Here is a 16,078-nt window from a genome sequence, read left to right as displayed (position 1 = left end):
GGTGTCGTTAAAATAATGCCCTATGTGTGTCGTCAGAATGATTTGCTATGTGAGACGTACCTTAGATTGACCCCATACTACTAAGTTTGATGTGAAGGGGTTGATATAAACGGGGGGTGGAATTACAGAGTGCCATCTTTATACTATAATGATGTACTAACGTAGTACATGAATTCATTCGCAAAAACAAAAATTAAGGCTGTTAACCAATTTTTTCAGACTTCTAATCTATCTAGATCGTTGTTTTATGTGAGAATATCCTAAGATACCAATTTCTTCCAAAAATATGGAGCCATTGTCGAGAAAAAATACATAGATACATAAATATACAATTATGTATGGATATATTTATTCTATTCTCGAAAATGGCTCAATATTTTTTTCGGGAAAATTAGTACCTTGTGATATTTTCGCATAAAAAATCGATCTAGATAGGTCGAAAGTCCGAGAAAAATCATAAAGAGCCTTAATTTTGGCTTTTGCAAATGACGTCATGTACTTTGTTAGTACATAATATAAGCATTTCTTATGACATCATATATGCCACCATCTAAGTATATTTTTTTATGATGTCATTGCATAACATAAATAAGACTGCTGAGTTTCCAACGCAACAGTTATTTATATAATATAGTTTCTGTTGGAAGGCCCAAAAAACGAAAATTTGCAGTTGCAGCTACTATAAATGAGTATTTTCTGGAACCACAACGTTATCTGTTAAATGTGATAAGATGTGAAATTTGACAACCTGGACCATCAACCAATACAATACTAAGGCGGACAGCTAAAGCAAAGACCATTGCTAAATTGTCTGAAGTAAAATCCAAAAACGTGTCAAACATGACAATGAAGAGCAAAGACACGGGCGGTTTGAAAATATGTGAAAACGACAATTAGAGTGTTTTAAAAATGAAAATGAACAGCAAAGAAATGCATGGTTAGAAGACATATGACATCGAACAAGTGAGTGAGTCAAAAATGAAAATGAAGGGCAGCGACCCAATGAAAATCAACCTGGACAGTAAGAATCAAAACGTGTCAAGATTGAAAATGATAGTGATGAGAATTAGGTTTTGGATTTTGACATTGATAAGGTCATCAATGCCTACCATACCTTTGTTAAAAAAATAAAAGTTCGGCGATATGAATTTCATAATGACAAAAGATAGGCCTTGGTGTAACGAAGCAAACAAATTGAAAATGATAGTGATAATGATTGGGTTTTGGATTTTGACATGGATATGCTCATCAATGCCTACCGTACCTTTGAAAATCAAACATATGGACTGGATAAATCGTTGGAAGAAACAGAAGTGTTTATCCCACAACCTGAACAATTAAAAGAAACAAAGGTGGTCGCCAATGCCATCCATACCTTTTAAATAAAAAAAAAAAACTCGACTAATCGTTGGAAGAAAAAGAAGCTTTTGTCTCACCGCTTGAACAATTAAAAGAAGCAAAGGTTTTGCAATATTTCTTAAATAATGACAAAGGACAAGCCAAGGCAAGAGAAGAAGTTTCTGTCCCATCACCTGAACAATTAAAAGAAAAAAAATGTGGTCGCCGATGCCTTTCACATCTTTTAAAATGAAAAACATAGACTAGATAAATCGTTGGTAGAAAAAGAAGTTTTTGTCCCATCACTTGAACAATTAAAACAATCAAAGGTTTTGCAATATGGCTTAAATAATGACAAAAGACAAACCAAGGCTAAAGTTAAAACTCCAATGAACAAAATGTACTTTTACAAAGGCACCACTTCTAATTTAAGGTCCATTTGGACGTCAAAACATCAAGAAAAGGCTCAATTTGTCTGGTTTTAGAAGACAAGCGGCAGTGAGTCTCTATATATAGAAGCCTGCAATGTGTTCCATACCTTTCTTAATAAAACCAAGGTTCTGCGATATGTATTTCATAATCTCGAAAGATAAATCGAGGTGTAACAAAGCAAAAAAATTGAAAATTATAGCGATGATGATTGGGTCTTAGATTTTGACATGGATAAGGTCATCAATACCTAACATACTTTTGAAAATCTAAAATATGGACTGGAAAAATTGTCGGAAGAAAAAGAAGTTTTTGTCCCACCACTTGAATAATTAAAAGAAACAAAGGTGATCGTCAATGCCTTCCATACCTTGTAAAATCAAAAACATGGACTAGATATATATATATATATATATATATATATATATATATATATATATATATATATATATATATATATATATATATATATATATATATATATATATATATATATATATATATATATATATATATATATATATATATATATATATATATATATATATATATATATATATATATATATATATATATATATATATTTTTTTTTTTTTATATATATATATATATATATATATATATATATATATATATATATATATATATATATATATATATATATATATATATATATATATATATATATATATATATATATATATGTATATATATATATATATATATATATATATATATATATATATATATATATATATATATATATATATATATATATATATATATATATATATATATATATATATATATATATATATATATATATATATATATATATATATATATATATATATATATATATATATATATATATATATATATATATATATATATATATATATATATATATATATATGTGTGTGTGTGTATATATAAACTTAAGCCATATAAAACAGGTCCAAATTCCAATTGCAAAATCAGTAAGACTTAATTCATTGATAGCCAAATTATATCTATTACACTTGAGGAGAATAGGGAGGAGGGCTAAGAGTAGTAGCCAACCCTGAAATTTAGTAATTTTTCATCACTCTTTTTCTTTTCTTGTTTATAAAAGAACTTCAATCAATCAATCAATCAATTTATTAATACTAAAAACAAAACAATTACAAACGTAAAGTTTATACACGCCCAAGAAGCTCAGCTTCTAAGGGCCATATAATCACTTATATTCAACTTATATTCACTATTAAATATTTGTTCGCTATTTCTGCTTATTGCATAAAAAGATTTTCATTAACATATCAGAAATTTTATTATGAGCTTTCTTCCAAATGAAAAAATACAGATGTTTCTGTAAAATCTTTTCTCCCTAAGAAAAAACTAGGCTTTTGAGTCTATCCTTTAAGACTCCTATATCATTGCTACACCGGGATCTTGGAAGATGTAGTTTCCAGTGTAAGCTCGTAATCAAGCTCTAGCGAGAGCAAATTTGAATAATTTTTCTAGATTTTGAGAAACATGTTGTGGTGTTAAAGGGATATTAAGATATATTTGAATATATGGAATGTAGTAAAATAAATTTGAATATTCAGAATGTGACGATCACAGATATACAGAAAATTGAAAACGAATGCTGTGATGATTTTAAAAATGGGCCCAAAAGTAGAAACTTGGGTTTGCAGATTTTTTTTTTTTTTTTTTTTTTTTTTTTTTTTTTAGTAAGGAACCGTTAATAAAAAACCGTTAATTAAATACTATTTTAAGGCCATGAGTTTTTTGTTGGCAAATCCTATCTAGAACCACTTTTAATAGAGCTTCTTTATTGTACCTGTTTGCCAGGGCCACAGTTTATATAATTATCCAGTATGATCTTTCCCTATCTCACCCATTATAAAAACCCGGACCAAGGTGTGAGTGCTCCAGAGAACGTTTTTGCAGATATAAACATAAGCGGCATTAGATCTTTTCACGGGTAGACAAAGAATAATCAGCTACGGAACAAGTACTGACAAAACCACTTGGCCGGCTCAACCAATAAGTGGACAATAAGTGCAGAAATAAGTGGGAGGAGCTTTTTGTTCGCACCAAGCATGAAGAGCCAGAAATCATCTGCAGTAAACTTACTGGTATATTATATAAACTGTGGCCAGGGCCAACATTTGCTAGATTAAATAAAAAAAATATTTTTTGAAATGAAAGCAAAACATATGGGTTATGTGTGTTCCTTTTCCTCCGGTGCAGACGCTTCTGTTGAAAAAGGATCTGAACATCTCTCAAGAAACATACCTAATTTTCTCTGAAATTGTATTTTTCTGGACTGAACATTCCTTACCCCGCTAGAAAGAAAAACAATCTGACAAACCAATTAGATATCGATTTTTAAATGCCCTAATATGCATAGATATTACAAATACAGATAAATCTATCAAATCCATTTATTTAGAAATTAATTCTATTTATAGAATCTATTCTACTTATAGAAGTTTTTAAATTTATACAGAATCCATTTATTTCGAATCAGTTTATATAGACAATATATATTTCCAGCGCCAAAATGCACCACCATGAAAACATGAATTTTTGTATTAATTTAAATAGTGCTAAAATTAATGGTTATCTCATACAATGGCTCGGTGGCGTCTTTTGCATATTAATTAAAAAAACTTTTTCCACAAAATAAATTTTTCAAAAACAAGTAAAGAACTCCATTAAACAATAAATGAGCAAAAATAAAATCACATTATTTACGAAGCGTGAAACTACCGCAAATTAGCAATGATAAATAAATGAAACCCAAAACGGACAGAAATTACAATAAATAACCGAGTCAAACTCAAAACGAGCAGAAATTAACATAAGCTGGGCTCAAACCCCCAATGCCTTCCTAAGGCCAGAACATAATTTGCACTTTACTGAAAAAAATATAGATGTTTTTACTTTTACAACTTTAATAAATCAAATAATATTAACATATTGATTTCGAAATATCAGTATATGTATGTTAAACTGACAATGCACATTCGTTTGTATTTTTTTCAGTAAAGTGAAAATTATGTTCTGGCCTTGGGAAGGCATAGGGGTTTTGAGCCCAATTTATGTTAATTTCTGACCGTTTTGAGGTTGACTAGCCCCTTCAATTTCCAATTGAATGAGCCCTTTTTGATGTTTTTAAAGCATCTCTTTCAATAAAAATCTTACATGCCCCCAGGGCATAACTTATAACCCTTGTCCTGAGGGTTGTGGGGGGAGGGGTTGTCATCCTTAAAGACCTAATTTTCAAAACTTTCAACTACGTTGAACAAAATGGCTATATAAAAATTTTATTGGATGGGTTCGGGGAAAAATTTGGGCGTGAGAGGGGGGTTAGTTGCCCTTAAATCACTTTCAACTACTAAAAAGGGAACTAGCCCTTTAAATTTTCAATCGAAAGATCTCTTTTTCAAGTTTTTACGACAAATATTTCAATTAAAACTCATATGCCCCCAGGGCATAACTTATAACCCTTGCCCTGAAGACTGTGGGAGGAGTGTCCTGTTCAAAGGTATAATTTCCTGAACTTTAAACTGCGTGAAACAAAAAGGCTATCTAAAACTTTTCATTATAATCAAATAGAATAACTTACAACCCTTGCCCTAAGGGCTGTGGGGGAGTTCCCCCCTCAAAAATATAATTTATATCTGGAAATCAACTATGCTGAACAAAATGGCTATCTAAATATTTAGATTGGATGTGTTTGGGGGGAAAGTAGGCGTGAGAGGGGGGCTAGTTGCCCTCAAATCAGTTTTGACTAATAAGAAGGGCACCAGACCTTTGAATTTCCAATCGAATGTGCTGTTTGTTAAGTTTCTACGACAAAGATTTCAATAAAAACATATATGCCCCCAGGCCATAACTTATAACCCTTGCCCTGAACACTGTGGGGGGGGGGGGAGTGTCCTGCTAAAATGTAAATAATTTCTTAGACCACACTGCTTTTCCATTAAAAACAAAAAAAAAATTTTAAACACGAAAAACGGGTTTTAATTTTCTAACAAGCAGTGAACTACAAAACAAATAATTATGCACAAAAGCTCCGAATATTTCGGCCCGACATCCGGGAGCCTTTCTCAACGGAAAAAAAAATAAATAAAAAAACAAAAAAAAAAACAACTTAAATTACATTACAATAAAACATACTAAACACATAAAGAGAACAAAAAGCAAAAACGAAAGAAAAATATAAATAAATAAGAACAAAACTCACATATTAATTAAACACTTCCATGCACTGAATGTCTTTCAACTGGCCTCCTCTCAGTATATAAATGGAAATATATTAAATAAACACGTCCATGTACTGAATGTCTATATTGATTCTACTCGCCTCCTCCCAGTATATAAATTGAAATCTATCAAAAATGAAGAATATATTTATACTTAGACAAAAACAATAAAAGGTCAACTAACCACCCGGTCCATAACCCTTAATGAAATTTCACAAGTTCATCAACCATTTTGTGAATTATAAATTGAATGGATTCGTTTTGTTGCAAGCTTAGCTGCAGTTCGTTTACTTTTCTCATCATTTAACCCATTCTGACCTTTGTTCGCAAGGTCATCTTTCGTTTCAGAAATATTATTAAAATCAGTATTGGTTGAATATCTTGCCTTCATTTTAATTAAACTATTATAAATTGAATTGATCCCAAATTCCCCTTTATCTCTATTGATACTAGTACCCCCAGATATTATCTTTTTTATTTCTATAATTTCCCTGAAGCTTTGTAAAAGTCCTACAGACGTATCTACTATTTTTGTTTGATCAAATAAAATACTGTGATGAGGAAAATTATAAAGATGTTCTGCAACCGCTGACTCAAACGTTTCTGGTGTTTTGTTTTGTTTTAGAGCGTAATCTATTGCATTCGTTTGTTGTTCTAGCCTATTTTCTAAGGTTTGGTGCGTTCTACCCACATAAAATTTTCCACGAGAATATGGAATTTTGTATACTCCCTTTTGCAAATTTCTCGTTATCTTGTCTTTCCCTTTATTTAACAACGAGCTTATATTCTGTCCTGATTAAAATGATGTATTTATATTATGTTTTTTTAATTCTCTTCTTAATTTTTGTGATAAAATTGGTACAAAAGGCAAAGTTATGTAATTTGTTTCTTGATTTGACCCATCTTCTTCTAATATTTTTGGCTCCGTCAACTTTTTTTCCTCTTTTCAATTATTTGAGAAATCATTTTTTCCGGATAGCCATTACCTATTAGAATATCCTTAATAAAAATTAGTTCATTTCTTATGTATCCTGGTGATGCTAAAATTAGCATTGCCTATGGTATGTTCAATCTGTTTTAGAAAGGTTAAGGCCTGGCCTTTTAGTCGTAATAGGAGCATGTCGACTAACGCTTCTAGCTCTGTTTTTGTTAGTTGTACAAACTGGAACAATTGGATATTAAATTCGTCAATATCTGATTGACCATTGTACTCCAGGATAGATTTTGCTATTTCTATATTTTTTGCGACTAACTTCTGCACTATTAATAAGTCGTTAAGGTCGTCCGCCATTTTTTTTTTGAATCAACTCAAAATAAATTAATTTTTTCACTTAACTTATTTTGGGGGGGGGGCTATTATCTCCTATGAGATATTCTAAAGGGTTACCCTGTAGTAGCTTAGTGGCAATAGGCCTAATCACTTTACTTATATGTCTGTATCTCTCCAATAATTAAATTTAAATTACAAAGTTTTTATAGCCTAATTAGTTCGCAGTTTTTCTCCAATTTCCGACTGGCGCCATTTGTAGCGATGAATGGTTTTTGTGGCTATAAGAGAAATTGTTGCGATGAAAGAAAAGGACTGGGCTTAATTGTTGTCATAAATATTGACCGCGTCATATCTAATATCGTACCTTGAAGCTGTGAACTTACACCTAATAAGTTCTTCGATAGCGCCGTTTATAGCGCTAAAGATCGTGCCAATAAGGCCTACGCCACCCTCAATTAATGAGAGAAAATGAAATGTGTAGCCATATAAATGTGACCTCTTCTCTTCGAGCTATCTGGAGATCAGATTCCTTGGGAACGTGCCTTTGGAGACATGCGAACTAATTAGCTATCATTAGGCTAGATATGGACACATAAAATGAAATAAACACAGGTAAAAAGCAATGGATTTATTGAGACTTGCATATTTGGGTGAACAGCAATGGGTAACTTCAAATGACACAACGGTGACTGAGATACAACAATGAGTGAATTGCAAATCTTGAAAATCGAAAAAGTTCTCTCTAAATGGTCCTGAATCTGAATTACGAATACCTTCAAAAAGCACTTTTACCCCACTATCAAACATAGTTTTTTTTTTGTCCTGCGCTGTGAGAACTGGCTCACAATTGGCTCAGGTGGCCCAAGGATGCGAACCCTTCGTCCAATAAATTGTCTTAAATATTTCTGATGATTCAAACGTTCACACGGCTTTTATAATTTAAACTTCCTTAGAAATATTGTGCGTAGCATCTTTTTTATTGCCTGCTGTCTTAGCGAAATCCAAAGCTTGGATAGCGCCGTTCTTTGTCTGAGGCTAACTGCAGTTTTTTCTCTTTGCTGATTAAGGACTTTTCATTTTTGAAACTAGATTTAACTTAATTATAGGAAGTCGGAATTATCTTTAGAAAGAAGGAATTTGTATTTTGAATATATCGCATTTTGCTCACGGTACATTATGAAAGTAGTAAATAATCGTTGGATTAAAGAGCGAGGTATTGACTAGGGGATGAACCCAATCATATACATAATGTTTTCTGTCGTTTTAAGTTTTGATGTTGCTCCTTACTTTCAGTTGAAAAACTTGTTTTTTTTTTATATACAATTTCTGATCTTTTTTTGAATAATGCTGGGAAATCCGGCGCCCCCTTCATAGCAATATCCCTTCCCCCATGAAAACTTCCTTCATGTAAAGATCCTCAAACATAACCCCCGACCCACTCCCCCCCCCACTACCAGAAAAATCCCCCCTGAAAACGTCTGTATACTTCCCAATAACCAATACTATGTGTTAACATTGGGTAAAGTTCATGACTTTCAGCCCTCCCCCTGCAGATTTCGGGGGAATAAGTCATCCTAAAAGATATATTTATCATATTTTCGACCATGTTGAACAAAATGGTTATCTCAAAATTTTGATCAGGTGACTTTGGGAAAAAATGAGCGTGGGAGGGGTCCTAGTTGCCCTCCATTTTTTCACTTAAAAAGGGCACTAGAACTTTTAATTTCAGTTTGAATAAGCCCTCTCCCGATATTCTACGACTGGGCCGATACGATCACCCTGGGAAAAAAATAAAAAAATAAACACGCATCCGTGATCTTTCTTCTGGCAAAAAATGCAAAATTCCACATTTTGTAGATAATAGATTGGAACTTCTGCAGTAGGGTTATCTGATACGCTGAATATGATGGTGTGATTTTCATTATGGTTTTATAACTTTCAGGGGGTCTTTGCCCCCTTTTTCGTAAATCAGCCAAATTTTCTCAGGTGCTTAACTTTTGATAGGTAGGATTAAACTTGATGAAACTTATATATTTGAAATAAGCCTTAAAATCTGATTCTTTTGATGTATCTATTGGTATCAAAATTCCGTTTTCTACAGTTTAGGTTACCATTGAGCTGGGCCGCTCCTTACTTACAGTTCGTTACCACGAACTGTTTGAAATGTCGACAAAAATAAATAAAACATAACAATCAAGATCATATGCAGCGAGGAAGTGCTACCTAACTAGAGAAGAAGTGGCTTTTTTGCTTTGCTTGTGTTTTTCGTATTCGTAAACCACTCCGTTTCGAAGGAGTTGTGGCAGAAACTTCGGAGTCGCCTCATTGGTTTAGAAAACGAAAGCTATAGTGTCCTCTTTAAGAGCAAAAATGATTGTTGGTCAACCGGCCCACTCCCCTGTCCTTGTTGACCACCCCCTCCTAAACTACGATTGAAATTTTGAGAAGGCCCTTTTGTTCAAAATAGTCGAAAGGTCCACTAACTATGCTTCCAAGGATAACACATGATGATGATGACGTATTTATTTCCAAAAAAAATAACCCAACAAAGTATCAAATTTGAATACAAATAAAAGAGAAAAAAGTGAAAAAATTAACAAACAAGTATGAAAAAGCACAACAGAGTCATAAAAAGCTGTGAAAACAAAACAACACTACGTCAATGTAGAAAAGAGTAAAAGCGAGGGATCAAGTTGTTCCAAGATGTATACGCCTCTTCCAACGACTGCGGATCTCAAAAGAGGGCAAAGGGTGTTCAGATGAATTTTTTTGAGAATGCTGAGGGGGGTGTTAAACTAAATCTAAAGACAATATGTGTATCCAGGATGTCTAAAGGGTGCATCTGCGATATCTCACGAACGACTAAATGTATTTAGTTGAAACTTTCCGGTAATGCTGAGGAAGATGTCAGTTTAAACCAGAAGACACTATATTCGTCCAGGTGGTCAAAAGAGCGTACCTGTAATATCTAAGGGACGGATAAGAGTATCAAGGTTAAACTTTCTGGTAATATTGAGGAAGATATTGAACTAAACCACAAGAAACAATGTACATCAATATAGTCAAAATGGTGTATCCACAATAACCTCAGAAGCGATAATACGGGTATTAGGCTGAAACTTTGATAAAATGTTGACGGATGTAGAAATAAAACAAACTCACAACGTGTACCAAGGCTGTCAAAAGGGAATACTTAGAATGTCTCTGGTATGTCTAAGGGTATGAAGTTGAAACTTTCAGACAGTATTTAGGGGGTGTCGAACTTAAGCAAAAGACACTATATTCATCCAGACACCCAAAGGGGACATCTGGAATATCTTAGGGATGACTTAAGATATTTTGTTGAAACTTCGAAAGAATTTTGAGGTGATACTTAACTATATCATAGGACACTATATGCTTCCAGGTGGTCAAGAGAGCATATCTACAATGCCTTAGGAACGAATAAGGGTATTAAGTTGAAAATTTCAGGGAGTTTTGAGAAGTATGTTGAACTAAATGACAAGAAATTATGTGCATCCAGATATTCAAAAAGGCGTTTCTTCATAAAACTCAGGAAAGGCAACGGGTATTAAGTTAAAACATTAATAGAATGTAGATTGGTGTTGAACTGAATCAAAACTCACTACGTATTTGTCAAATGGGCATACTTGGAATATCCCAGGATCATTTAAGTGCATTTACTTGAAGCCTGATTACCAGTTTATCCCTTGCGATTGAGAACTGTTCCACTAGGTATGCATCAGAAGGTTTTGCCATCTGAAGTACCTTTAAAGGGATTTAAAGGAATCTCTAAGTGACCCTAAGTCGGAACTGAGCAATTTTCAACTTTATGGAGTGTGTGAAGTATCTTTATTAGTATGGATAACCTGAACTTTCCGAAACAAAGGGACAACTGAGTGTCATTAATTCCTTCGCAATTGGGAAGCTCAATATATAATTTTTTGTATACTTGGCTGTCCCAGAATATTTAATCAATGGCAAATTGATCATCCGTGTGACAAAATCGTAGTTTGGATTCACAAGATGGCAAAAAACGCAACGTTCCCTTTTCACATTCCTTACTATCACTTTAAAAAGATCTAGTCTTTTTTATTTACTTTGGAATGAGCTCAGTTCCGATATTCTAGAGCTTTCAGTACCATGCAATCATCCTTGGCACAATTAAATAAAAAAAAAACTAGTTGTTTTAACTGCAAGTAAGGAGCGACATTAAAAGTTAAAACGAACAGAAATTATTCCGTATATGAAAGGGCTGTCCCCTCCTCAACGCCTCGCTCTTTAAGCTAAAGTTTTTTATTGTTTTAAAAAATAAAGTTGTGAGACAGAGTCAAACTTTGGCGCAAAGAGCGAGGCGTTGAGGAGAGGACAGCACTTTTATATACGGAATAATTTCTGTTCCTTTTAAGTTTTAATGTCGCTCCTTACTTTCACTTAAAAAAAACTGTTTTTTTATTTAATTTATGAACGTTTTTTAATTAATACAGCTTTGATAATTAAAAACAAAATTAAACGAAATGAATAATTAAAACAAAATTTGCATAGTAATTTTACTTTTTTTGGCTAAATGGCTTTCTCGATATTTTGCTCTGACGTAACTTACGAATTAACTCGAACTTCTATATTCGTATGTTTTTATTACGTATATTAGGGAGTTCGCCCCCTAGTCAATACCTCGGTCTTTACAGTAAAATCCGAATTTTATTCGAATCACAAACCCCTGAATCACAAAGGCCGGTTTATTAGAATAGATAGTATAAGTAAGTATGACGGCACTAGATCCTTAAGGTCCAAACCGGCGGTGCTGATCTCAGTTTCTTGGCCCTTCAGCCAGGAAGTGCAATGGGGGGCTGGGGGCCAGCCATCCTGTGATTTCGTACACCCTTCCTGTTTACCTTCCCCAGATATCTCCAGGTACCAATTTAGAGTTGGGTCGACTCTGGCTGAGCTTACATGGTCACACCACTGACCCGCGTCCCAAACCAAATAACTGGCCACGCCAGGGATCAAACCCGTGCCCCTTGGACAAAGAATTCTTAGCCCAGCGCATTAGAATAGATAGCTCTTTTGAAAGTACTAAAAAATCTCTAGCATAAAGAGCGAGGTTTTGACTAGGATGCAAAAACCCTCGTATACGTAAAATTTCTGGTCATTTTAAGTTTTAATGTTGCTTCTTACTTTCAGTTGAAAAAACTTGTTTTTTTATTTAATTTCTGGTTATTTTTTAAATAATGCTTGAAAATCCAGAGCCCCTTTCATAGAAATGTCCCTTCCCCAAAGGAAAAATCCTTCATGGAAAGATCCCCCCGTAACCCCCTCCACCGACCCCCCCCCACCAGAAAAAATCCTCCTGGAAATTTCTGTATACTTCCCCTTAACCAATACTATATGTAAACAATGGGAAAATTTAATAACCTGCAGCCCTTTCCCCGGGAACTGTGGGGGATAAAGTAATCTTCAAAGATATATTTATTAGATTTTTGACTATGGTGAACAAAATGGCTATCTCAAAATTTTGAATAGATCACTTTGGGAAAAAAATGAGCGTTGGAGGGGGCCTAGTTGCCTTCCATTTTTTCGGTCACTTAAAAAGGCTACTAGAATTTTTAATTTCCGTTCGAATGAGTCCTTTCGTGATATTTTTGGTACACTGGTTCGATACGACCACCCCTAGGAAAAACACGCATAAATACGCACCCGTGATCTTTCTTCTGGCAAAAAGTACCAAATTCCACATTTTTACAGATAGGAGCTTGAAACTTCTATAGTAGGGTTCTCTGATACGCTGAATCTGATGGTGCGATTTTCTTTAAAGTTATGTGACTTTTAGGGGGTGTTTCCCCCTTTTTTTCAAAAATTAAGCAAATTTTCTCAGGCACGTAAGTTTTCATGGGTAGTACTAAACTTGATGAAACTTATATATTTGAAATCAGTATAAAATTTGATTCTTTTAATGTATCTATTGGTATCAAAATTCTGTTTTTTAGAGTTTAGGTTACTATTGAGTCGGGTCGCTCCTTACTTACAGTTTGTTACCACGAACTGTTTGACAACAACAAATAAACACGTAGAAAAAACGGAAACAAATAAACAACTTAGAGCAAAAAGTCACAAGAGGTCCTGTAGTTTCTATGAATAATTAAATAAAAAACAAGTCTTTTATAAAACATTAAGTTTTAATGTCGCTCCTTACTTTCAGTTAAAAAAAGCAGTTTTTTTATTTAATTTCTGAACGTTTTTGAATTAATACAGGTTTTGAATTTGGCTTACCGTGCCTGAACAATTAAAACAAAATCTACATATTAGTTTTATCTTTTTTGGCTAAATGGCTTTCTCAAAATTTTTCCGTATATGAGGGGGCTGTCCGTTACTCAGTGCCTCGCTTTTTGCGCTGAAGTTTTTTATTGTTTTAAAAAGTAGAGTTGTTCGAAAGAGTCAAGCTTTAGCTTAAAGAGTGAGGTGCTGAGGAGGGGACCGCACCTTTCATATACGGAATAATTTCTGTTCGTTTTAAGTTTTAATGTCGCTCCTTACTTTCAGTTTAAAAAAAAAATAATTCAATTTCTGAAAGTTTTTGAATTAATGCAGATTTTGAATTTGGCTCACAATACATGAATAATTACAATGAAATTTGCAAATTAATTTCACTTTTTTCGGCTAAATGGCTATCTCGAAATTTTGATCGGACGATGTTGAGAAAAAAAGGGACGGCGGAGTAAACACGCATCCATGATCTTTCCTCTTGCAAAAAATACAAAATTTTACATTTTTGCCGATAGGAGCGTGGTACCTCTATAGTAAGGTTCTCTGACACGCTGAATCTGATGGTGTGTTTTTCGTTAAGATTCTTTGACTTTTAATAGGCTTTTCCTCCTTTTTTCAAAAAAAGGCAAATATTCTCAGGATCGTGACTTTCAATGGGTAAGACCAAACTTGATGAAACTTATATATTTAAAATCAGCATGACAATCCAAATCTTTTGATGTGTCAACTATTATCAAAATTCTGTTTTTTAGTTTCGGTTACTATTGAGCCGGGTCGCTCCTTCACCTCCCTCGTGGAATTTCTCTTCCCCCATGAAAAATTACTCCGTGGAAAGATTCTCCAACGTAATCCTTTCCCCTGATCACCCCCCAGAAATCCCCCTGAAAACGTTTATATACTTCCCAATAGCCAATAATATATATAAACAATGCACAAAGTTCTTAACTTAAAGCCCTTCCCCCGGTGAATAAGTCGTCCTCAAAGTCATAGTTATTTGATTTTTTGACTATGCTGAATATAATGGCTATCTCAAATTTTGATCCGGTGACTTTAAGAAAAATGAGCGTGGGAGGGGGCCTAGTTGCCCTCCAATATTTTTAGTTATTTAAAAAGGGCACTAGAACTTTTAATTTTCGTTCGAATAAGCCCTCTCTCAACATTCTAGAACCACTGGTTCGATACAGTCACCCTGGGGAAAAAAAAATAAACACGCATCCGTTATCTTTTTTCTGCCAAAAGATACAAAATTCCACATTTTTGCAGATAGGAGCTTGAAACCTCTATAGTAGGGTTATCTGATACGCTGAAGCTGATGGTGTGATTTTCGTTAAGATTCTATGACTTTTAGGGGGTGTACCCCCTCCCTTTTTAGAAAATAAGACAATTGTTTTCAGGCTCGTACCTTTTGATGAGTAGGAGTAAACTTGATGAAACTTATATATTTAAAATCAGCATAAGAATCCAATTCTTAAGATGTATAGGTATCTATTGGTATCAAAATTCCGTTTTTTAGAGTTTCAGTTACTACTGAGCACGGTCGCAAGGGTTCCTTTGGGCATGCAATTATCGACACGGGTAAAAAGACTGAAAAAAGTAATTATCTATTGCTCAATCCTATTGAACTATTTCTAATTCTACCTTACAAAAAAGAGTAAAAGTGAAATCCAAAATAGTAATGTAAATCATTTCTCTTTATAGGTTGATATGCTTGGACTTAGTATATTTTCGTTTATTCATCCCGATGACCACATTGCTGTTCGGCAGCTGATTTGCCCTCGTTCGTCCATATCAGGTAAGTTCTCAGAGTCCAAGTTACGTTGCATAAATATAAAGAAGGTGAAACCCCCGCAAATTAGGTGAGAAATATAGAAAGAGAAAACACGTAAGATCCTGATATTCCAGAGAACGGCTGGGTCCAGAGGTGTCTTGCTTTGGACGTTTCACGAGTGTGGTCACGTAAAAATGCACAGAAAAAAACGCAAAAGGAAGAAGGCAGTAATTGTGCATCAAAAGCACAATAGACCCGCAGCACAATTAACAACACAATAAACTTAAAATAACCTTGCAAAAATCGGTTTCATAAAAAAATCATATTTCTATAATTTTCTGTTACCCGGCAATTTTTTCGTCATTTTTGTGTGATTGATATTTTGCCACCGCTAAAAGTGTCATTTCAGGAATGATTTATGAAGACCAAGTGTAAGTAACTTGGTCTTCTTAAAGTTAATTTTCAGATCTATTCTTGCATTTTGAACTCTCAAAACCAACAAGATACCACTCATTTCGCTAACATTTTTATCTAGGTCCATTCAAGTCATCTGAATTATCTAATTCTGGGAAAGTTTTATTTGTCCATTTGATTTCATGTTTTTCTGTAGCCTTTGTCATGTTCCTTACCACAAAGTACATTAAAACAATCCACAAAAATGGGAATAGGTTGCAACCTTTCTTAGCTCTTGATAGTTACACTGGACTAACAACTAACTTAAGGGAGTCAGAGTCGGACTAATAGAGC

General features: G+C 33.7%; 1 protein-coding gene across 1 annotated transcript in view; it reads left to right on the top strand.

Moving 5' to 3' along the window:
• Positions 1–16,078, top strand: part of LOC148956118 (circadian locomoter output cycles protein kaput-like) — a 519,799-nt gene that overhangs the window by 200,615 nt on the left and 303,106 nt on the right. The window contains exon 5 of the mRNA XM_089094058.1: positions 15,262–15,355. Coding sequence (XP_088950184.1) covers positions 15,262–15,355 — 94 coding nt within the window. The remainder of the gene's footprint in view (positions 1–15,261; positions 15,356–16,078) is intronic.

This window comes from Artemia sp. Qi Xiang Cuo, chromosome 1 (assembly GCF_049724085.1).
Source record: "Artemia sp. Qi Xiang Cuo chromosome 1, ASM4972408v1, whole genome shotgun sequence".
In the NCBI taxonomy this organism is placed as follows: domain Eukaryota; kingdom Metazoa; phylum Arthropoda; class Branchiopoda; order Anostraca; family Artemiidae; genus Artemia; species Artemia sp. Qi Xiang Cuo.
This window is presented reverse-complemented; position numbering and strand designations above follow the sequence as displayed.